Source organism: Limanda limanda, chromosome 6 (assembly GCF_963576545.1).
Source record: "Limanda limanda chromosome 6, fLimLim1.1, whole genome shotgun sequence".
Lineage (NCBI taxonomy): Eukaryota > Metazoa > Chordata > Actinopteri > Pleuronectiformes > Pleuronectidae > Limanda > Limanda limanda.
In genome coordinates, this window is record NC_083641.1 from 3,946,857 (window position 1) to 3,970,488 (window position 23,632).

At 41.7% G+C, this 23,632-nt stretch overlaps 2 protein-coding genes across 2 annotated transcripts; one reads left to right on the top strand and one right to left on the bottom strand.

The window, feature by feature from the left end:
• Positions 1–924: 924 nt before the first annotated feature.
• Positions 925–6,748, top strand: tagln (transgelin). Its single transcript, XM_061073060.1, has 5 exons — positions 925–1,101; positions 5,155–5,343; positions 5,454–5,625; positions 5,773–5,875; positions 5,979–6,748. The coding sequence occupies exons 2-5, from the start codon at positions 5,164–5,166 to the stop codon at positions 6,115–6,117; spliced, it is 594 nt and encodes a 197-aa protein (XP_060929043.1). The 5' UTR covers positions 925–1,101; positions 5,155–5,163; the 3' UTR covers positions 6,118–6,748.
• A 1,199-nt stretch (positions 6,749–7,947) lies between these two features.
• pcsk7 (proprotein convertase subtilisin/kexin type 7) lies at positions 7,948–23,322 on the bottom strand. The gene is made up of 17 exons (XM_061073159.1): positions 23,248–23,322; positions 21,343–21,647; positions 20,718–20,960; positions 19,788–19,922; positions 18,085–18,250; positions 17,877–17,967; positions 17,678–17,732; positions 17,342–17,480; positions 17,141–17,241; positions 14,673–14,840; positions 14,059–14,163; positions 13,843–13,945; positions 11,176–11,332; positions 10,787–10,881; positions 10,514–10,619; positions 9,676–9,793; positions 7,948–9,206 (listed from the first exon to the last, which is right to left on the bottom strand). The coding sequence occupies exons 2-17, from the start codon at positions 21,586–21,588 to the stop codon at positions 8,934–8,936; spliced, it is 2,301 nt and encodes a 766-aa protein (XP_060929142.1). The 5' UTR covers positions 21,589–21,647; positions 23,248–23,322; the 3' UTR covers positions 7,948–8,933.
• Positions 23,323–23,632: the final 310 nt, after the last annotated feature.

Sequence of the window (23,632 nt, forward strand, 5' to 3'; positions counted from 1 at the left end):
TTTACTTGTTGTCGTATAAGGTTTGTCTTGTCTTGCTGTCTCGTCCAGCTTTTCCAGTCCTGATCTTCTGTGTTCCCTGTGCGCCTTGCCGCTCAGTATCTGTTCCTCTGTTTCACCAGAGTAGGCACCTGTGTTTTCGTCCTCGTGTTCTTGTCTCTCCAGTGTCACTTTTTAGTGTTTATGTTTTGTTTTTTTCTTGTTAAAAGACTCTTTTTATATTAAATACCATTTCTGTTTAAACCTCTGCATCCTGGGTCCATCTCCTTCCTCAAACCGGGACACTTCTATTTCAAACATCTCGCACATTAAAACAGGAGCACTGATGGAAAATTCACACACACAAATCCCACATCGTATTGACTGATTTCCTAGAGACTAACTCAAACCCTAATCCTTACCTCGACCTTAACATGACAACATCACACTCACACACACACACACGCACACAGTGCGAGTATTGAAGAGCATCCAGGACTTACATGGAATTCTCTGTCTGAATAATGATGACTTTGTTACTCGTCCTAATTTCTCTGCCTCTCTCCTCTCCTCTCCTCTCCTCTCCTCTCCTCTCCTCTCCTCTCCTCTCCTCTCCTCTCCTCTCCTCTCCTCTCCTCTCCTCTCCTCTCCTTTCCTCTCCTCCACTCTCCTCTCCTCATCTTGTTTAGCAACTTTGAATGAGTAAGGGATGTGGTGAAACTATTTGAGGAATCCCCGCTGACCAAACCTGGCGGCCGTCTCCCTCCTCTGCATGGAACGACTCTACCCAAATAAGGCTTGGCTTTTTAACTCAACGTGAGGGGAAGAGACGCACAGACAGGGCTGAGGGAGCTGCTGAAAGGCCATGCCTTTTTAAGGATGAAGTTTCCTTTTTTTACCTTCCCCCCTCTCCCTCCTACTCCTCCTTCATTCTCCCTCCTCCCTCCCTGGGACTCTGGTTCAGTAGGCTGTAGTGAAGTCATCTTGCCTCATCTGCTCCTTTTAAGCCGGCATTTTTAAGAGGGAGGTTCCTGGGAGGCATATACAAACACTCAGTGAAACAACCCACACTCACCCATAAACTGCACTAGTGGCCAGCAGAGAAGTGACCTATTCTTTCACACAGTGAGTATACTTTTCTTTTATTCCACTTTAAAGAATAAAACTGCTAGTGTGTCTTTGGGATGATCAGTTAGACATATCAGCTGTGGCTATCACCTTATAGTCAGTCAGTACTTTTTATTATTTAAAAAATACTATGCTTTTATATCTAAAATAACCATGGCACGTTATATTCATGTGAAAATAATCACAATGTCTCCAGGTAAAGGTTGATGAAGTTCTCTTTCTGCAAATGATACAGTGCTTTACCATGAGTTTAACTGATGGTTACAGTACACACTATATCAAAGGTTGTTTTACATATACAAATTTCAGGTCACTGAATTTTTGTTTGCACAAGCAAATTATCCACTGCTGTACATTGGCTTTGGGAGCATGAAGGGACACCTGGATGAGGATACAGATGCAGATAGAGAGACAAGAGTCTACTCTATCTCCACAGAAGACATTTAAGCCCGGCCAGTCTTTCATTCTCTGTATCTTAATGAGTATTTTATTAACAGAAAACCGCTGCAAAGTCTAAAAGTGGGTGGAGACATTTCTCATATTATCTGGTTACAGTAAAAGCAGGCCAGCAGGGGCAGAAGGGAAGAACCAGTGGGCAACTGGGTTTCTATAGCAGCAGATAACGTTATCTACACTGCCAATCCTGTGGCAGCACATAAACACGGCCGAGCCCAGAGGCCCGGCAGTTTATAAAGCCAGGAACTAACCACGTCCATGTAACAATGCTCTGACAGAACAGGCAGTTCAGCCCTCGGTCAGTAGAAATGTAATTAAGAAGTTTGTCAGAATAATCTGAAGCATGAAGGCTCTTGGCAGCAGTTTGTGAAAATTCTTTGTGTGATAAGAAAAACCTGGCAGGTGAAGCAAAGCTGCAGTTTTCTGTGTAGCCGGCGTTAAGCAGAGCCACATAACAAAAAAGCTCTGTCAAAGTAAAGTACATCAGCTGGCAGGGAGAAGGTCCTTCAACCAGATGACTCAAACAACATTAACACTGCTGATCTGTACTGCACTAATATGCCAAGCTTCAGCTATAATACTTTAATACACTGATACTTTATTTTAATGGAACTTCTCAAAACCATAGATACATGGTGCTTTACAAAATAAGATATAAGTGCAAAGATAGCAAATCATCCTAAACCCCAACTCCTACCAAACTTATACTGGGGGATACAATTATTCTCACAATTATCTGAATAAGTCCCTACGCATTTACATTCATTTCAAATCATTATATGGTGGTTAGCTGATACACTGGGGAGGAGGCAAGGCTGCATGATGCCACTTCCCTTCAGGCCGCCCGAGTAGCCACAGCCCTCACACTGGTTTCTTGTTCTGGCGTTAGGCAGACTCACCATGGTAGCAGAGGAAAAAACACAACTGTGAGAGATGGATGGAAAGAGAGACTGATGAAGTCATGTTTGTGGGATACTTCTGAGAGGAGCGGCCAGGCTTTCCTTTACTTTAATCTGTGGCTTTATCCCATTATGCCTCATTTTCCCTTTTGTATCACTGTCTTTTAAATTTAATCTTTGTGTTTCAAGTAATTTCTTTGGTTTTATTGCTCACTCACATTTTAGTGATTCCTTTTTACCTGGTCAGGGTTGTAGTTGCAGGAATAAGATTTATTTCAGGAATGGTTGCTCATACAGCTAAAAAGGTTTTAAATTGCAGAAAGAAAATTTGTACGTATTTAAATTATTGAAAGTTTGTTACAAAGTGTTTATATAATAAATGTCAAGTGAACGGTGACTTGAGTATTTGAGGAGATGCAGACAAACAGTACAGAAGGTTGTTTAGCAGATAATCCTGAGTTATTGGACCTGGGCCGGATCCCAAGCATAACAGCTTGTCCCTAGATAAACATAAACCATATATAGAGACCAGGTCCTAATGGACTTATCTAACTTCCCCAAATATTATGTGATATTTGTACAGTTGTCATGCAAGACACACATAGAGAGTGATACAGGACAAAAGTTATGGGAGAATTAATACTTCTCTTCTCTTCTCTTCTCAGAGAAGGCATTGAGTGCACAATGTGGTGGGCATAGCTTTTGTCTCCTTCCTTGCATAAAGTGTAGCATGAACCATTTGCATTTGTGGTCCAGAGAGTAGTTTATGAGGCTAAAAACTAGAGGCCCATGGAAAACAAGAGAGCTTAAAGGCATACCAGACATGTGTTTAATGATTATATAATGACGTAGGTTAGAGAGAATAGCAAAGGAAATGAGTGTGTGTGTTTGCCAGAGCGAGAAAGAAAGGCAGACAGACAAAATGAAAATATATGTGAACCCGTGGTTGTGTATAAATGAGCGGGTTGCCAGCATGTGTGTTTGGTTTCCTGCGGTCTGAAAAAGGCCTACAGGGAATTCAAAGAATTTATAATTAACAGGGTTGGTAATAATACTCTGCGGACAACTCTGGGCAGGAATCCATTAATGACATTGCCATGCACACTAATATGCAGACATGCAGTATATCTATTTGCAGTGGTGGTACGAATACTTTATTGAACAGTTTTAGGTACTACTGATAAAAAGTACCTAAAATGAACGGACAAACCCAATTTATTTGATGTGTACTCTGAATTTTTGGTTTGGTTCATGGTCCATCGGCTAACGTTCAGGAGATGGATTTATGACCTTTACCGCAGCCAGCCACCAGGGGGCAATCAAGATGCCTTGACTTCACTTGTGGGGACCTGACATGTTATAAGGCTATAATCTTTCCATCTCTTCCTGTGTACCGGTGTTGAATAATGGCCAGAAAGTCACGTGGACCACTAGGATATCACAGCAAGGTTGACCTGTAACGTTTTGGAAATAAATATAAGAGTTTTATTGTGGATGTTTGTGTATAATTATGCAACATTGACCTTGACCTTTGAGCTCCTAAATCAAATCACGTCCTCCTTGATTTCAAGTGAAAATGTATATTCCTTCCCGAGGATGGTGAACAGCGAAATAGCGGATATGGTTGAGACTAAAACAAAAAACAAAACCAAAAAAAGGTGTAAATTTACATTCATCAAGTGGACGATAACATCGCTCTAGATAATATTTCTTCAATGTATCAATATGCTAACAAGTCCCGACACCAATTAGAAAGATAAGAATATGCCAGTTTATAGATTGAATACTACAGCCAATTGGAAATAAAATGTCCATTAACTAATGAAAAAAGTGTTGACTATTGCCAGAAGTGTATTTTGGCCCAAGGTCCTTCCCTGTCCTATGACAGAGATGAGGCACTTACACTCGACTCTTGGCTTTAATCTTTAATATTTCAACTCCCCAGGAACAGGAGGTTGAAGTGACCTGACATCAAGATGGCTGCAAAGGTTGGATGGTGCAGAGAGCACTTTGATATGGGTTTTTGCACTTGGCTGATGGCCCAAAGGCAATACAGAAGCATAAAACAAAAGAAAAAAAAGTGCTAGCAGTGATTGATATGTGTGTATGAGCTGACAGAGATGTTTGTGCGTGTGTTTTGGTGTGCAAAAAAAGAAACTATGCAAAAGAAAATCTGGCTGAAATAGAGCTCCCATTGTATATCACTTGCCTCAGGGTCCTGATGGGGCTTAATGGTGTGCAGTGGGAGACAAGACTGTGAGTGCCACTGTTTTACAAAAGGTATTCAAATAAGTGCTGAGCATTAATGCTTATATACACACGCTTTTGACATGCATGTGGTCAATGTTGGTTTTGGTGTATGTACATACATGAAATGTCTACCTGTGTATGTAAGTAAGAATGATTAGTGTAATCTGTATATTCACAAACCCATGCATGCCGTGCATACAGGAAATGTCAATTTTTGTGCCGACAATTGTTTTGGACTGAAGGGGGATTGTACCTGGAAAATGTATGTTGTATGTCCATGAATACACAATGTGTGGTAAATTGTCCAGATGGGGGATGATACCAGTGAAAAGCCAACTACTATCTTTCCTTATTTTGTTTACTTCCCTGTTTGTCCCCGTATCCCTCAATATTTAAACCTTTGTCAACTTCTCCTTGTCTCCACCATTTCACCCTCACCTCTCAGGGAGTCGGCATGGCTAACAAGGGTCAATCGTTTGGCATGAGCCGACAGGTTCAGGATAAAATTGACAGCAAGTATGACGCTGAGTTGGAGCTGATCCTGGTGGAGTGGATTAGTCGTCAGTGTGGTTCTGGTGTGGCACGACCAGAGGCGGGGAAAATGGGCTTCCAGGCCTGGCTGAAAGATGGTTGTGTGAGTACTCTTTGTCTGTTTTGCTAGAATTATCTTAAGATTAGCGATCATTTGCGCCCTTTTTCTCCTTCTTGTCTACACACTGTCACTCAATCTCGTCTTTTCTCCAGGTCCTGAGCGAGCTGATTAACAGTCTGTTTACTGGAGATAAACCTGTGAAGAAGATCCAGGGTTCAACCATGGCCTTCAAACAGATGGAGCAGATCTCCCAGTTCCTCAATGCTGCTGAGAAGTATGGTGTTACCAAGACCGATATGTTCCAGACCGTGGACCTCTGGGAAGGTCAGTGGGGTTCTTCTCATTCTTCAGTAACTGCAAACGATAAATACAAGTAGATTTGGTTTGAAGAGCTTCGGGCAGATGATGATGTGATAGAAAATAGGGTTGATGAGAGGGATAATAATTGTGGCTGCATGTGTTTTGGGATAGCTAAGGACCTGGCAGCAGTGCAGAGGACCCTGTCAGCTCTGGGCAGCTTGGCCATCACCAAGGATGAAGGGACATATAATGGAGACCCTAGCTGGTTTTTCAAGTAAGTCACAAACTTGAGTTGGAAATTGCGTTATCTATCTGAACACCATATTGATATAAAATGCTTTTATCTGTTAAATGACATTTTCAATGATGTGTTGCAGGAAAGCTCAGGAGAACAAGCGAGATTTCAGCGACGAGCAGATAAAGGCGGGAAAAAATGTTATTGGCCTTCAGATGGGATCCAATAAGGGAGCAAGTCAAGAGGGCATGAGCTATGGAAGACCCCGGCAGATCATGTAAACTCATTGAGCCGCGTTGACCCAAAACCTCTGCAGCCCCTTACACCCTCTGAGAGCCTGGTCCATGACAACTTCCCTTTCATACTAAAACTGTCTCTGCTTTAGAGTTTAGTCACTTTCTAAAAAGTTCCCCTCCTCCTGAATTTTTACACGTACCCTGAACCCCCTGGTAGATGAACCACAGTGCTCACCATGCTTTGTTCCTCCCACTGCAGTTAGTTAGGTCGAATACAATTCAATGTTTAAAGTCTTAGAAATTAGAAATTAGAAATCAGAAGTTAAAATTCTTTACCTTTAATTTATAAATATCAAGATGTTCATGGAAACAGTCACAGCACTCATACGACAAATAACTGACCTGAATTATGGCAGCAGTTTTCTTAAACTTTTTTTTTTTTTTTTTTTAATATTGGCTCTTGATTCTGACTCGAAGACTGATTTGTTGTTACCAGTAACTTACAGAAGGGACAGTCTTTTCAATTTGAGAGGTGACACCCATGACATATCAGTAATCCTTAATTCTACTTTGAAAAAAATTGTTCCATACTTCCCACTTCCCACAATGCAACGCCTGCTGTATCAGCACCAATATTTTTGTACATTGTCTTATTAAATAATGACTTTGAAATACATTTCTGAATTGACTTTTGAATTATTGTGGATATTCTACTTTTTCTATGTCAGGAAATTAGAAGAAGGGTCTTGCAATGAAATATAGATCTTATTTGAAAGAATGACTTCAGCTTTTTCATGTGTGTTAATTATTCTCACATGCCCATAGGTTGTCGACTGCATGAAACTAGTGGGGCAAAATCTTTGAGTCCCACCAGTACATCTGTACAAATGTGCATTCCTATCTCTTTCATTGAAGATACTTTATAAGGGATTATAGAGCATATTCTTCCTGAGGAGGAATAATTATTGCAAATATTACTTTTTCATTGTAGCTACTAAATGTGTGTGTTAAAAATGTGTCTATACTTTAACCGAGGAAAGCTTCTGTCCCGTTACTTGCCACTTGTGTTTTGTGTTAATGCTCAGTAGCAGTCTTAAACCATTTTAAAGACTGACAAAGACAATAGCTGTGTGTCAATCCAGGGGCTGCATCCTTCAGAGGCGGTATTTGAAGACCGTTTGCGATTTGACTGTCTCATTTGAAATGCTGCTCGAAATGTTGCCACAACACGTCCTTCCATCACCAACAAACTAAAGCTCCAACGGATTGATCCCTCCCAGCGCCACCCATCCTAGGTTTAATTTATCTTTGGTAAGGATCCGGTTTGCAAGGAGATGTCCAGTTCTTGAGTATCACGCTTTAACTAAACAAGCAGTACACGTTAAAGAAACAAGGAGCATTAAACATAACAAGAGTGGGACGAGCTAGTGACGCCGATCACAAGAAGCCCCTGTGGACTATAGCTATACCAAGTGCTCTGAAGGATACATTCCCTCATGCTCAACAAGTTAGCATGGTGACATTAGCATTAGCTCCTAGCATCATTATGGATTAATACAGTATCGCAGTTGCTGTCTCCTAGTCTGAGGCCTATTAAAACCTTGTTTGGGCTTAAATGATTCAGTACTTTTTGGGACATTTTATCATCTTGTATTGACTGAATGAATTAACTTATTTGATGTGCCACAGTGAAACCACTAAATATAACAGTGCTAGAGTTGTTACCATGGCTATAATTAATGTCCTTAAACTTTCTTCCTACAACACACGTACACACACACAACACAATTTTCAAGACTATTAGCAAGAGTTATAAAATCAAAGCATCAGTGTTAGCTGGTCATTCAAAAACCGCATGAATAATTTAAGAGGATATCCCTTCAAGTCTTTTAATGTCATTCACGTCATCTGTGACTTGCACAGCAAAACCCAGTTTCCAACTCACTTCCTTACATAAAAAAATTAAACTCTTTTAATACATTCTTGAAAAAACGCAATGTACAAATCCTTATAGAGTCGATATACATCCGTACAGCAGACACACATTGTGTATATATTACAATTTGTAGAAAAAATACATATGCAAATCCCACACTTGAGAATACAACTTCAAGTTTCAGTAGATGGGTCAATAACCCTTAGATAATAACCCCAGTCTCAAAAATCAAAGACACCTCAGAAGATAAAAAATCTTGATCTTAAAAATACAGTACTCTCTAAAAACCTCAAATTTGAGGAAACTTTCTGATGGAAGACTTAGAAGCACACACACCAGGCAAACTCAAATAATTTCTCACACACACACACACACAAACACACTCATGCAGGCATTGCAGATTCATACTGTTCTGTAGTGCACATGATGTATTTATCTTTCTCATGATTTAAAGACCCTCAGGGGCATCCCATCAAACTGTAAGCTCAGTTCCTCTGTTGGTGCACACTTAACAACAGACAACCCTGTATACGCATTTCCTTACTATTAGGTCCATCTCCAGGTCAGGTCTGCTTTTACTCTAAGTTCAACCAATATCTGAGGGGATTTTTTTTACCTCAAAATATTTTAGTTTTTTCCTCGTTAGGACATTTGTTAGATGGACAAATGTGCTTAACATACACAAACAGACACAGTCACAGTTCCAACATATGTTTTCATACAAGGCCACATGTTTGGTGAATGCAGAGAAAGACAGATTCCACTGTTGAGTCAAGTTTATCAGCAGTCCACTCTGAGACATCACCCCAGTTACTACTGACCGGTGACAGAACCGTACAGGAGGCTGGGTGGGAGGGATGAAGGGAAAGAAGCCCGAGACGTCCTATGAGCAGAGACAGGGAGAGACCCATCGTTTGGCTCAGTGCTACGTTAACAGCCGCTCTCCACTGAACAACTGTGCTTTGGCCTCTGGATCCAGTACAGAGTGCAACTCAACCCCTGAGCCCACTTCCTCGTCCTCCCCGTCCTCTTCAATCGCTTCCTCCACTCCTCTTCCTAGGCGCACCCTCCTGGCACGGTGACCTCCGCGCCTCTTGCGCAGGCAAAGAAGGCCCTTGAGGTCCAGGTGGGACAGTGTGACCTCCAGTGTGTAGTAGATAGACCAAAAGAGAGCAAAGCATCCCAGCAACAACAGAAACTGCAGGGGAGAAGGAAATAAAAAGCATGGGACAAAGAAGGTCAGCTCCCTTAGCTATGGACAACAATGATTCGCTTCTTGAGAGGATCACATTCGAAGCACCATAAATAATAGATTTTGAACGTTAATCGAAACATGGCATTTGTAGCTGCTGCAGGAACCATGTTTTTAATAAAACTGAATCCAATGTCACTGTATTTTAACACAGCACAAATTTGTCAAATCTTCCTGAGTGCATCGGGATTGAAAAACAACCATGAATATTAGAACATTTGCAGCAGCCTCACGGACACTTGAGTTGCTTTTAGACATGCCAAAATTATATTCAAATTAAATTATTAAATTGTCATAGACTTAACTAGAGAGCTAGGAACACAGTTGTAACTACTTGTCAGATAGAGATGGCCAAGACAAGACAAAGACAAACAGGAACATACACGGTAATGGTGGTGCGTGTTGCCAAATTTACCTTGAGGTTGTTGGTGGTGAAGGGGCTGACGATCTCTCTAGGAATGTCGAGGCCTGGAGGGCAGGGCAGAGAGGAGCTGCTGTTCAGAAGTTCGCCACTCATAGCTTCCTCCACAAGCCTGTCAATCAGTGCACAGCCAATCAGCATTCAGATTTATCCTTCAAGCCCAAATGTTAGTCGCAGCACTGAACACACAAAATGGCGACGACCCACATGAAAATTGGTGAGCTGTTATTCAGTGGAGAGACCACTGGGTGTTGAGAAGAGGTTGCTCTGTTTCTGCTTGACAGTTGTGTAGCATTAAAGGGATAGTTCACCCAGTATTAAAAGCGCTCTCATTATTTACTCACCCCATATCGCGATGGGGGATTCCGGACACTTGGATGACATCACAGGAGCAGTATGGAGGCATGCTATGTTTTTTTTGGTTGTTTTATTACATCTAAAGAAGGACTCACCATTGACTTCAATTGTATTGGATTGCGCTCTAACAAAGAGACTCCAGAAGTGTTTTGTGGACTCAAACACTTCACCCACCACTCCATCGGCATACGGGTGAGTAGATAATGAGTGCATTTTTGTTATTATTTGGAACTATCCCTTTAATATTCTTCTGCTCACATTTGGTCAGTAATGTGCCATCTCATGTAGCTTCTGAGGGACCAGTGAATTAAGGGTTGGGATTTAATTTGATAGAATCTGCTGTACCATTAAAAAAAATAACAGTAACAAATATTACAATTTGAATAAATCAGAGCACAATTCCAGTAAAAAAACAGGACCACCAGGCATAAAACACAACATTAAGCAGATCCAAACGAGGCCTGCAAGGTCTTACTTCTGTCTGTCCTTGACCTCACTGAAGGTCATTGAGGAACCGTACAGGGTCAGCTTCCACTGCTTCAACACTCCCAGAGCAGCATACTGCTTAGACGACAGCTCTTCTACAAGAGCACAGAGAAGGTCAGTGTGGGTGGGTAACAAACACTATGAAACAACACAAACCCAAACACACACAAACATCAAAGACATAGAAATGTGTGTATTTGTGCTTGAAAAGACATTTGTATCCCTTTGCCAACATTGGACAGAGTGTGTAGCAGCGTCTTACTGTGGTCAGATATCTTTAGTGTGTACAGGCCTTCGGCTCTCTCTCCCCAGCAGCGCACAGTGGAGAAAGTCCAGTCCTCGTAACCTGCAGGGTCTCTATAAGGAGAAACACACATTCACAAATAGTTTGATTGGACAGCAGTCAAAGATACTGATGTGACAACAGTTTAACAAATGAGCATTATTATAAAGATGAATGATGTACACGATGAACAGTGTGGCCACTGCTCCCTCCATTAAGATTATTGGCAGATTTCTCTATTCAAGCATGGGAATATATGTATCAACGCTCAACTAAGTGAATTTCACAAATTACAATCTCCTCTGTAAACAAATGTATGTTTTAATGTATTCAACATAATACCAGAGCAATTCTATGTTTGTATGTACCTATCAATGACACGGCGTGCTCCGAGGACTGAGATCATACCGCTTGGACAGACCAACAAAATCTCCAAGTTGCCACGACAAGCGTGGGTTATCGTCACGGTAACAGCCACATGCTCCAGTGTCTCCATTCCAGACTGTCTCAGGTCAGCAGCAGAGACTGGGGGAGGAGAGAACAGGGTGTTAGCATTTAGCTTAATATACGTTAGCACCCAATCCTCAGCATTATTCAGGCGAGAGATGGAGCAGCCAGTGTCAGCTATGATTTGAGCGTCTCACTTGGACATTTGAGTTCACGCATGCACCTCCTCTGGAGATAATACAGAGGCACTGCAGAGTTCAGTGCATGTCTGAAAGCAACTCAAGTGTCCTTGGGCAAGACGCTGAAGGCCGTGCTGGCAGTGTGTGAGGGATCGAGAAAGTGCAAGAGGTATGCACTGTATTATGTTTGTGTAAATGGGTGCAAATCCATTTGAATGATTCAAAAAGACACAAGCATAAAGCACTATATGAGAAATAATTGTACAATCTTGGCCAAGACACTTCTGTAAAACACACTTTTCTTTAAATAAGTTAAATACAGTATCTCACCTTAAACTGAGTTAGTTATAATGTAAGTAGGTGATATAATGTGAGAACTTTTCGTGCTCTCTGACCATGTAGGGCTGCACACATCCTCGAGGCAGGGAGGGACTCAAGGGGACGAAGAGTGTAAACAGAGGTTTGGGCAGACAGAGTCGGGAGGACATTTCGAAAAAGGGGAAGGGTGGTAAGGAGAAGGAAGCTGCAAGATGCAGTGTGGAAGGAAAAATAAGAGAAAGCAACCACCCAAACTATTGTCCATGAAGAATATATCTAAGATATATGGGACTGTGTGGAAAAATACCTTCGGCCCTCATATCAGCACCAGAAACTTCAGCTTCTTTCCTTAAGTTTTGTCACTCCTTTTATTTATTTCCTGTTTATTTATTTCCTTCCATCTAGAGTGTCCTGGGTCTCTTGAAAGGCACTATATATTTCAAGTTATTATTATTATTTTTAGTATTAATATTATTATTAGTCCAAATATGGCAGCTACCTTAAAACCTGAGCAGAAGAAAATAGTAAATTAGTTAAAGAAATTATGAGTAGATTCTGGGACACTGTGGAGGGCAAATTAACCAACAAAGAAAAGGCTCTTTGTTGACATTATACAAAGCAAGCAACTGAGTGACTCTTGAATTACAACTAACCAGGAGCAACACTGGACCAAACTGAGGCAGCAGACGAGACAACACAGATGAGCGGAGTAACATCGTGTTAAGTGTTTAACCTCATCCAACTGTGTGGAGGGGGATTCAAACACATTTAAATGGGCCCAGTCTGGAAACAAAAACCTGTTGTTTTGATCTGCACTGGCGAATAAAACTATCACAAAAAATGGATTGGGGATTTGAATTAGGGGGGAATCTATTTATGTGATTATCCAAGGTAAATTCAATGTGAGCTCATAAACACCAAGCATGTTCTGTTCACAAGAAAGAAGAGGTGTAGTGCTTTCTCTAGCTGTACACTTCCTCCTCCCCCATGTGTTGTTCCCCTTTTAAAACCAATTCCAGCTGAAGCTTGTCACATTTTAACCAACATTTCCTTATATATATATTTCTAAGAACCACTTGTCAGCAACCCAGTGCTTCAATTATTAACTGTCTGTTAACCATCTGTAACATACAAACACACTTGTGTGGCAGAGGAGTTCACACAAGAAAGCAGCAGGTAGCCAAAATGCATCGACAGTACGAAAACAACCACTGCTAATGAGTGTGGCAGACATACCTGAACAATCCCACTGATTCAAAAACTATGTCTGGGATTTCTCCAAGACAGATTCCACTGAGGGGATAAAAACGTGTATTGTAGTAGTTTAATGTGATTCCATTACTTTTTGAAATGAAGCCCAGACATTCTGTTTTTGAGTCTGCTCTGTTACCGCTGACCACACACACACACACGGAACCTCACACACGCACACAAACAACTTTATGAATCTTAGTGAGGTCGCTCGTTGGCATAATGCATTCACTAGTCCCTTAACTCTTGCAAAAAAACCTTAACCCTAAGGGTCTTTGAGAAACTGACGACCAGCCAAAATGTCTTGACTCTGTCGTCGATGCTTATAATGGTCCTCACAATGATATATGTGTTTCTAAACTCTGGCTGAGCTCCTGACTCCTGGCTGTGAAAAGCTTTTATAGATACAGATCAGGAGAGGAGAAGAAATGTTTCAGCTGGTGTGAGGTCACCACCATATGTGAGAAAGTGTGTGTCTGTGTGTGTGTGTGTGTGTGAGAAAAACCCACAGATCACAGATAAAGATAGAGAATTGGTGAGTAATGAAAAAAGAACAGAAAGTACTGAGAGCAGTTGTAAAATGCAGAGACAGTTCAGGAAGAAAAAGTGGAGAAAAAAGGGAGGAAAAAAAAGAAATGGCAGCTATTTCACCCAGTATTTGAATGTAGACGTAGGAAGACACAAACAAGAGGACTTTACCTAATATGGACAGGGAATCTGACTGAGGAGCAGGCAGGGAGGGAAGGAGGGAGTCAGCTACAGAGAGCAGCGTGTAAACTCAACAAGCGTCTGTCCAACACAGACACACTGACAGAGGAGCCAACAAGCAGACATATTCACCTTTCCAGGTTTGAATCAGCTCATCTGGATAGTTCGGGATGGATGCCTCCTTTTCACTGGCTGAGCTCTGATAGGATACAAGGAACGGCACGGACTCCCAGACCTGTGAAACAGAGAGCCCTTAGAGTTCTAGTGATAACTTGTAGTATCTGAATTATTAAAAATATGAATAGTGATGACAGCTCAGCACTGATAGTGTGTACAGTATGCACATACATTTGCAGCATTGACTAGTCTCCATGCGTTGAGCAGACCGAAGCCGTGCTGGTGGCTGTGATGGAAACCTGCTCCATTCACCCTCCAGTCTGCACTGTTGTCACACTGTTAATACAAACAAAAGTATACAAACATCAAAACATTAAACTGTGAGCGTCCGCAGGGATATCATTCTGTAGGATCGTGACCATATTTAAATAATATGGCTGTCCAAGATAATGATAAAAAGAGGATCGGAAACAATGTCAAATCATTAAGTGTTCTAAAGTCTTATCTGGGAGCCTCGGAGAGCTCATATAGTGAAACTAATAATGTCAGGTTTGCATCATCTTGGAAACTGCTGCCTTTTGACCTAACTGGCTCCAGGATGAGCAGTCAAAACGAGACCATTGTAACCAGAGTAACGCTCGTCAACTTTCAACTAAACCTAGACCTTAAGAATTCGATGGTTATTAAACTTTAGTTTAAGTTTCTTTAAGTTTTTTTATTTGTGGCGACCACAAACAAATCAAGGTATGGACAATGAGAAGCTTAAAAAATCCATCTGATTCACTGTGAAACTGTAGTTTAGAATTGCTAAGAATTGCTTTCACACAGCAAAAACAATGCGCTACCTTGGTGGCAGTGAAGGTGATAATGTGCTGGATGTCCCTCCAACTGAGGCAGGGACGGACCTGCAGCATGAGGGCCACCATTCCAGCCGCCAGTGGGGCAGCAGCAGACGTGCCGGTGTGGCCTTCCGTACAGCCGGTCCCCTGCTGCAGGGACCAGTCGGACGTCACCTACAGAGACAGAGAGATGGACTGATATTCATCTACAAACAGTGTAATGGTAGTAACTTCTCTAAGCTGTAATCAAAAGCCACTTACATACGTACTACAGGTACACATTAACAGACACACACATAGAAACCCATGTCTTCCATGTATACATACTACTCCAATCATTAGTGAGAGCTTGTCTGACAGGCGGACTACAGCGATGTTCAGAGAGCAATTCCCAGCTCACTGTGCAGAGTACATGCAGACATGTGGGTCTTTTCCAACAGCTGTTGCAGCCATGTAGAGGGTTTCCAAGCGACTCCAGAGTGTTGTGCATGTACTTAATGGTACCAAGTTAGAAATAATGGTGAAAGAGGCACTCTAATCTGATATTGTGGCCGCCAAAATCAAAAGCAAGATGTACCACGACGCACACAGGACGCTCATTTGCCGTCTTTGATACACTGCATTTGTGAAGGCAGCTGTTTTCAGCGGACTCTAAATGGCTTCTACAGAATGAATCCACTGATGAGCGGTTTGCTGTATGTACTGGGACTGTGAGTACACTGTGGTCAGTGGTGGGTCATTCTTCTCCAGAGAGAACCGTATCCTGGCACATTTTCTCTCCCACAGGCGATGACATTCTACTTCCAAACTGTGTTACCACAGTGACACCCCCAAACAGCAGCAAACAGAGGTCAGAAGCTTTCAATGGACCGTTACTCCCTTTTCCACATAGTCTCTGCTCCTCCTGATGTGGAGCAGCGCTTTAGTTTCTAAACAGCTGTAAACATCATTAAGAACTGAAGCTTGCAGAAAACAGGGTGCAGCGACGCAACTTAGATACGGTTTCATACGCCATGCTTTGAAAAATTGTATCTGCACGCTTCAAGAGAAAGTAAAAGCAGCTGGATGACTTTCTTGGCATTTGGCAGCTCAACTATAACTGAAATTGCACAACTCCTTTCTCAACTTGAACCACAGAGAGACAGAATGTAGCAGTAATGCAATGTAGAATCTGATCCTTATACTCAGAAATACATATGTATAATAGTAACTTGGACTATTACATTTAAATGTAAATATGAAATGATATGGACTGACAGTTTCATTAGCAGATACCTTGACTCACATGCGGAAATCCAATTCAGACAGCAAGTCATGCAGCACATTACTGCAACCATTGTCTTAATTTTTCTTCTCTAACAGTCATAAAGGTCTCAAGACTATAACTGGACATCATGTCTCATAAATACAGACTGGTTGAAAGCGAACTAAAAGTGTTGTCTCGCTCGTTAATGTTGCCATTAATTAATGAATACCTGCTATGTTTGACAGAGTTGTTAATTGTAAACAACTAAAATACAGGGAAAGACGCATCAACAACACCTGTTTAGATTCATGCCAACTCACAATAAGTTTATATTTTGAGTTCCTGAGCTTGGTAAGCAATCAGAAAATACTGCATTTGGACATTTTGGCTTTAACGTCACAATCTGGTTCCACACCTTATTTTTACCTGACTAGTTGCTTAGTCTGCACTTACAGCTTTTAAAATCAAACAGGTTAGATTTGAAAGACCTTTAGATCACTGTGATTATACCAAATCATATATTTAAGTCTTTCTTCAATTTTCAGTTAGGTTATGGTGTTTGCATTAAACATTGTGAAATCCCCTTATACATTGTACATACAAGTACCCGGCTACTAATAACAGGCACTTGTGATGTTTAATGTTACCATTGTTACAACAAAACAGCCTAGTGGCATTTTCGATCTCTGTGTGGCGGCTATAGAAAATGAGGCCGCCACAGCTTGAAGCTAGCTTAGCACTATTAATTGCCAACATCGCTGTGGATTTGGTTTATCCACCTTATTGGGCACATGTGAATAAAGATATGCTGCCGTGAGGTGTGGGATTGGGTCATCATATGGAATTCAGTGACACAGAATGGAGGGAGATTTTTCATGAGTAGGGAATCCTATCACTGTATGTGAGTCACCTTCATGAGAATGGCAGAAACCAAGCCTGGGCAGGAAGTGGAAAGTGGTCAGAAACCAGGATAAGATGTATACATTCAACAGTATCCCAGTTACTCACTAAGCACTCTACAAAAATCAAGTTTCCCAACACCGAGATAAGGGCTTATCTAGGATACTGGGATGGGGATATTACGTTTACATTCTTAAAACACAAACATGGGATACTTCAAAAAGCCCCAAATCACTGCTTTTCAGTTGTTTGCTGTGATAAATTTCAAGTGCTCTTTGAGTCTACTCATCATTTGTGTGCTATGCCTGTGTGTTCCAGAAAAACCTACAATGCTCCTCAGCGTGCTGCTCCCACTGCTGAAAGTAACGGCCAGCATTGCTGCACACTCCTCAGCATAGTAAGGCATCCTGCCATTCTCATCAACTGCTCCTGTAACAAACACACACACACACACACTATTTATGGCCACTTGCTCACACCCAAAACACATAATGCGGCATAACCTAAACATCCGACCTATGTGCCTTACCAACTGTGATGGTGTATATGGAGTTGGCATAGCCATCATAATTGCAGTTGTCGTTATATTGACCTCCATTGCCACTGGCAACCACAAAGATGCTGCCGAATCCTCGTCTACCTGCAATCACCCCGTGCTGCAGCGCCGCCTGTGGATGACAATAACAATTAATGCCACGAGGAAAAGAAAGAAGATTCAATCAAGATGGGGAGAAAAATCAACTGAATGAAAACAGTGTACACATTTCTATTACTTCTAAATCTGCTCTTCAGTAACCGATCTGTTGCTGCCTACTGCCCTCTGCAGGGCAGAAGGAGTATTGCACACAGATGGTCCTGGTCTCACCTTGCCCAGGGGATGCGGTCCGTCCACAGTGTGCCCATCATCATCTGGACCCCAACTGGATGAGAAAGTATTTGAATTAGAATCCAAACTCGACTTTCACAATACGGTGTATGTAATGTAAGAACTACAGACTTTGCAAACACAAGGTCAAGGACTCAGGGACATAACTACTAGAGCCAGACAGAGATGTGTTTGTTACCTGCAGCTGTAGATGTCATTGACCTGGTAGTGCTTGTTGAAGGCTATGGCCTCCAGGCTATCTGTCAGAGGGCCGTCCAGGACTCTGATACCTGATGACACAACAAATGTTTGTTTTACCACACGTATTTAACCAGTCCTTTCATGTCAGAAGTTCTTAAATCTGAATTTTGATCCACAGTGCCAAAAATAAATTCTCCTGTACAGACCTGCCACCTTGCTGCCATAGGCCACCCCCACGGCACAGTAGCTGTTGTTGGGAACGGCTGCAATCTCTCCAGCACATCGAGTCCCGTGGTGGTTGTCGTTGTGGAGGTCAGGGTGGGGCATGGGGTCTGGGTCGTTAGAATTCAGGTCATAACTTCCTTCTGGGCTCTAGAGGGACACAGAATGACTGTGAGTAAATAAGAGGGTGTTTTATAAAAAGGTTTTTAACAATAAAATAAAGCTTCATTGATTTAGTAGGAAAAATAACATTAATACAAGTACTTGAGAATGTCACAATTGACTTAATGAAAGTTGAGCTGCTTTTAGACATGCACTTACTAACTATAGAAAAAGCCTGAATGAGCCCATGTGCAACAAAAACACAATACAAATATCTCAGGATGAAAAAAGGAGCCATACACGTAGAAGACGGCGACAAAAAATGTCAACTTAGGAAAACAAAAGGTTTCGACATGTGATCCCTGCAGTGGTATTTATGATTCATCGTGGTTCCTGCAAGCTGGGCCACCCCTCACCCAGTCTCTCTGGAGATTTTAGTTGTTGTGAAAGCGTATGACAAGTCAATCTCCTGCTACGATGCAGACATTTCGTTCATAAGTTCGTGTCTAAAAATGACCTTAGAAACACCAACATTCCACGTCTTGCAACATCATCCCTTTTGTGCTACATTTGTTGAAAAACAAAAACACTTCAACTCAACATGTGATGCGAGAAATGTTTCGTTTTTCCAGATTGATTTCACAATCAGCTAAACTTATTCCACAAACATCAGCAAAATTAGAAACCCCCACAAGTCATTAATACCTATTAGTAACGGAGTGAAACTGGTCTCTTGATGCGAGTGTCATCTTCCATTATTAAAAACATTGCATTACATTCAGCTGATACCTTTATCCAAAGCAACTTACAATAAGTGCATTCAACCATGAGGGTACAAACCCAAAACAACAAGAATCAAGCCAAACTACAAAGTGCTAGAGGTAAGTGCCATATAAGTGCTACTAAAGTCCTATTTTTTTTATTTTATTCAAGATATAGTCGGAAGAGATGTGTCTGTAGTCTGCTGCGGAAGATGTGTAAACTTTCTGCTGTCCTGATGTCATTGGGGAGCTCGTTCCCCAATTTAGGAGCCAGGACAGCAAACAGTTGTGATTTCTTTGAGGGGTTAGCTCACAGTGAGGGAGCAACAAGCCGATTGGCAGATGCATAACGGACTGAACAGGCTGGGGTGTAAGGTTTGACCATGTCCTGGATGTAGACTGGACCCAAGTACACAAGTACTAGCGTTTTGAAACGGATGAGGGCAGCCAATGTTAACCAGTGAAGGGAGCGGAGTAGAGTGAGTGAATTTAGGTTGTTCAGCATGGTTGTTGCAGTAATGATGGCAGTCTGGGCGGGGGACATTTATCTGCTTTCACACGTGCAAACCTCCTCTGCTCACAGGAAAGACAGGTACAGCATTTTTCTTCTCCAGAGTAGATGCTAGTTGATTATGATATAAAAACCGACTGATGGAACAGAAGGGAGTGTAATGTAGTGATGTAGTGTTATGTAGTGTAATAGACAGTATCACTGGCAAAAAGTGACGACAACAACCCTTGTGTTCCTTGATTTGTGATTAACACTTTCAATAGAAATTCAGCAGTGAGAACAAAACAAAGCTCATGGGTTGGCAATAACTTACATAGTTGGGCTGAATGTCCTGGTGTGTGTGCTCCACTCCGTCATCTACCACAACCACTGTGACTCCTTGGCCAGTGATGTTGCGCTCCCACACGCCTGTTAAGTTGATATCCATACCTTTATTGATGTGATTATGCTGTAAAGTAACGAAAGAGTTTAACGGTCAAGAAGAGGAGTAGATTTAGTGTAGGATTAAGCAGCCTGTACCGAGCTCGAGAAAATCAGGTGATCAATTGTAGAATCCATGTCTTTTAGATTATATCTTAATCTGTAGTTAATCAAATCTCAATTACCCTAAGATTCAAATCTGTGTGTTCTAACTACAGCTTCATGAGTGCTACAATCTTCCACAGTCCTTATTTTGAGTAAATTGCACACAACTACCTACAGGCTCTTTACAAAGAAAACACACTAATGGCTTTACTTTTGCAAAATATCAACAACTAAATCATGGCTACGTACTCTCTCACATTGGTGGTGTCAATCACTGCCTTTAAGAAATGTGACAACATGTTTAAACCACATGAACTGAGTAATTTCACCACACCCATAATGCAATCAGTGGAAAAACAGGTGTAACTGGAAATTAACGTGGTGGTTAATAAAGTTTGATTATTTCTAAGCTGTTAAAAGAGTACATGATTGTTAACCCTTACATTTGCAAGAAAGTGCTTAAAGGTAAAATTTAAAGATCTTGGTCAGATTAGGTTTTCGGTTTGTGACAGTTCCTAAACTTTGCCCCTGGTAGGTACTAAATTACAGCACAATAATGCTCTGTGTCCAAAACATGTTTGGATTATAAGAATGACGATTCGACAAATTATGCATACTGATCAATTTGTCCAAAAATATTTAACATGTACCATCTATTGTTACAAGAATGTGAATGGGAATGGTGAGAATAAAAAAAGACAGTAGTCTACATCCTCACCAGGTGCCACTGTTTAGGATATTGGGGATCATTGAAGGCCATTGATCTCTTCGAGCGGCTGAGCAGTCTGTCTTTGGAGTACCACAGGACGTGAGGGTGGGCTGCTAGAACGGCCCCGGGCTGGAGACCTCTCCTCCAAATACCCCCCCCAGATCCAGCACCGGGCTTTACGGAACACAGCAGGTAGTGGCCTTGCAGCTGTCCGATCTGACCATGGTTCTGCAACCCAGTCTGCTCTGCTACCTGGGATGGAAGATTTGAGAAGTGCAAACAGATCAGAAGAGACTTCAGTGACTTCTTCAGAGAAAGAGTAGTTGCAGTAGATAAAGAGCATTATACATAAAGCATAAAACGAAAGCATTTGTCGGTTTAAAAAGCTTAATGTCAATATTAGGGATACGAAGTGAAAGAATTATATTTTTTAAATGGACTATAGCTGTGTATGTAAAACCTTTGACTATAACTAAAACCAAGCAGTAATAAACACGGGAATACTTAATGTATTAGACTAAAAGTAAAGTAAAAGTAATTGTATGGAGTAAACATTTTGAAGCCTTCTAAGGAAATGTTGTTTTTGAGAATTTGAATGAGCTTTGAAAAAGTCTGAAAGTCTGCTGCACTGTACCCTGTCAGCTATTACATCCAATGGCTCCAAGCCTTGTTCGCCATCCTCTTCCTCATGGTGCTGGCCAGCATGGAGCTGGACAGCCCAGGACTGACCTGAATCACATGAGTGCGGCGGCAAAGGTAAGGAAGAAGACGGACGAAAGGGAATAGGTGGAGCAGCAGAGGGTAAGAGGGACACCAGCAAGAGGGTGAAGGTGCACAGCAAAAGGAGAAGTAGAAATTTGGGAAAATAGGACGTTGCCATAGCAACGGGGGGCTACACACACGGTTGATCAGGCAAGCCCTCCTCATCGGAACAGCAACCTGGATGCGGGACAAAGACACAGAGAAAAGACGGTCTCGTTAGTGGTGAGGACAATCTGGGAATGAGTGGCTGGCTGCTTATCACTGGTGTGCTGCATTCAGAGGCCACCTGCTAGATTCACAGCATCACACTAACTAGATGTCAGTTCAAAGAGCTGTGGGCGCAGCACATTTGATTCACACTCTGGTTGGTTACATCAAAGCTCTCGCACTTGACCACTGGGAAGAAGAAGCTTTCACATATGACTGCTTCTCTATTGGCACTAATGAAACCTAAAGAAATGCCTTGAGCTTGAAGTGAAGCATCCATGTTTTGACATGGGATGGTGGAGAATGCAGGCATACAATACACATCAACTATGATTCTAATACAGCAGCAAACTAAAAATATGTGATTAAAAAGGCACGGCTGGATTAATTTGTTTGGAGAAGCATTAATTATCTTGACTCCCAAGAGACGTGCACACAGCAGATCACATATAGCAGAGTGTGTATTTGTCAAAACAATGAACTAGCTGACTAACAGGTTATCTGTCAATCAAATAACGTGGCAATGTAATAAAATACAGATTTATTGCAGGATACATAGAGTTTGAGCCTATGAGTCTGGTGGCGTCCCAATACAATTAATCTACTTGGTGTAAAATAGACACTCTTTCGGTTCATTATACAAACTGGAATTCAAATAATAAAGAACTGAGTCAAGAGTTAACTAAATTACAAAGTCAGATGTTAGCAAAACAGAGCTCTGATCAAAACACAGCCTACCAGGAAGTGACTTTCTGAAGGAGTCATTGTGATTCCCATCGATGCATTGTAAATGTAACCATTTAAACAACCCCATAATAAAGAACTGAGTCAAGAGTTAACTAAATTACAAAGTCAGATGTTAGCAAAACAGAGCTCTGATCAAAACACAGCCTACCAGGAAGTGACTTTCTGAAGGAGTCATTGTGATTCCCATCGATGCATTGTAAATGTAACCATTTAAACAACCCCAAATCAAACAGTTACAACTTCCTGAGTATTCTAGATATTTAAAATACAGAGAATGATCCTAGTCCTATGATAAAAGCACAATTTAGATCCATGGACATGATTCTGCTCAGTAGACAAATATACTGACCCCATTATGAATTATATTATATATAAACGCCCATATATTAGGAACAAACAACGTTATCGACAGATGTGCATTCACACCTGTGACTATCAACGCAGCGACTGATCAAACCATGCTTCACTCAGCTAATGTTAGCTAGCTCACTATTTTGCTGATTGCTTAGTTTTTATTTGAACGTTAGCCACTGGGTCAGCGAGCTACAAGCTAGCTCCAGCTAGTCAGTGGATGAGCAGTTCCTGGGTTGGTCAGCAGCTCTGGTAGAAACAACGAGCCCGTACAGGTGAAAACAAGAGAAAACCAAAACAAGAGGAGCTCGAGTTCCAGTCGGAGGCTTGTTGTTGTCATAGCTGGCTGAGTTAGCTCCTGTCCTGACGCTAACTACTGACACCGCTGCTCTGCTTGAATACAACACGTTCGATAACACGGAACCATTCTCTGTTCGAGGTGGTTTGTGACTGGATCGGAAACATATCGTACCTGTGCACCGACTTCTTCTTCCTCTCACTTGATCGCTGGGAAATGTGTGACTAACGTTGGGCTTGTCATCTCACTTCCGTAACCTGCGAGTCACAATGCGTCCTACGTCACACAGTCGAGCGTGAACGTGTTCGAGTCCTCTGATTGGTCCAGAGGAACAGAGGCCAGTTCCTGCACCTGCCCAAAGGTCCAGATCATTGACTGTGGGCCCAGTACTTTAAAGTCTCTTGACGTTCAATATCTTTATATGATACTTGCAGCCTTTATATATATTGACAGTGTCAGTGGTCATAGGTCAAAGGAATCTTTGATGTCATAGAGTTGCAAAGGTGAAAATTTTCACCTTTTTTAAGCGGGCCAGTAGACCCTCTCAGTATCTCTCTCT

Coding starts and splice junctions, on each gene's coding strand:
- tagln (XM_061073060.1), top strand. CDS start 5,164: ATGGCTAACAAGGGTCAATCGTTTGGCATGAGCCGACAGGTTCAGGAT. Junction 5,626..5,772: donor GACCGTGGACCTCTGGGAAG/GTCAGTGGGGTT, acceptor GTTTTGGGATAG/CTAAGGACCTGGCAGCAGTG. Junction 5,876..5,978: donor GACCCTAGCTGGTTTTTCAA/GTAAGTCACAAA, acceptor GATGTGTTGCAG/GAAAGCTCAGGAGAACAAGC.
- pcsk7 (XM_061073159.1), bottom strand. CDS start 21,588: ATGGCAACGTCCTATTTTCCCAAATTTCTACTTCTCCTTTTGCTGTGC. Junction 20,961..21,342: donor TGGATGTAATAGCTGACAGG/GTACAGTGCAGC, acceptor CTTCCATCCCAG/GTAGCAGAGCAGACTGGGTT. Junction 14,841..17,140: donor GCAGCACGCTGAGGAGCATT/GTAGGTTTTTCT, acceptor CTGTCTCTGTAG/GTGACGTCCGACTGGTCCCT.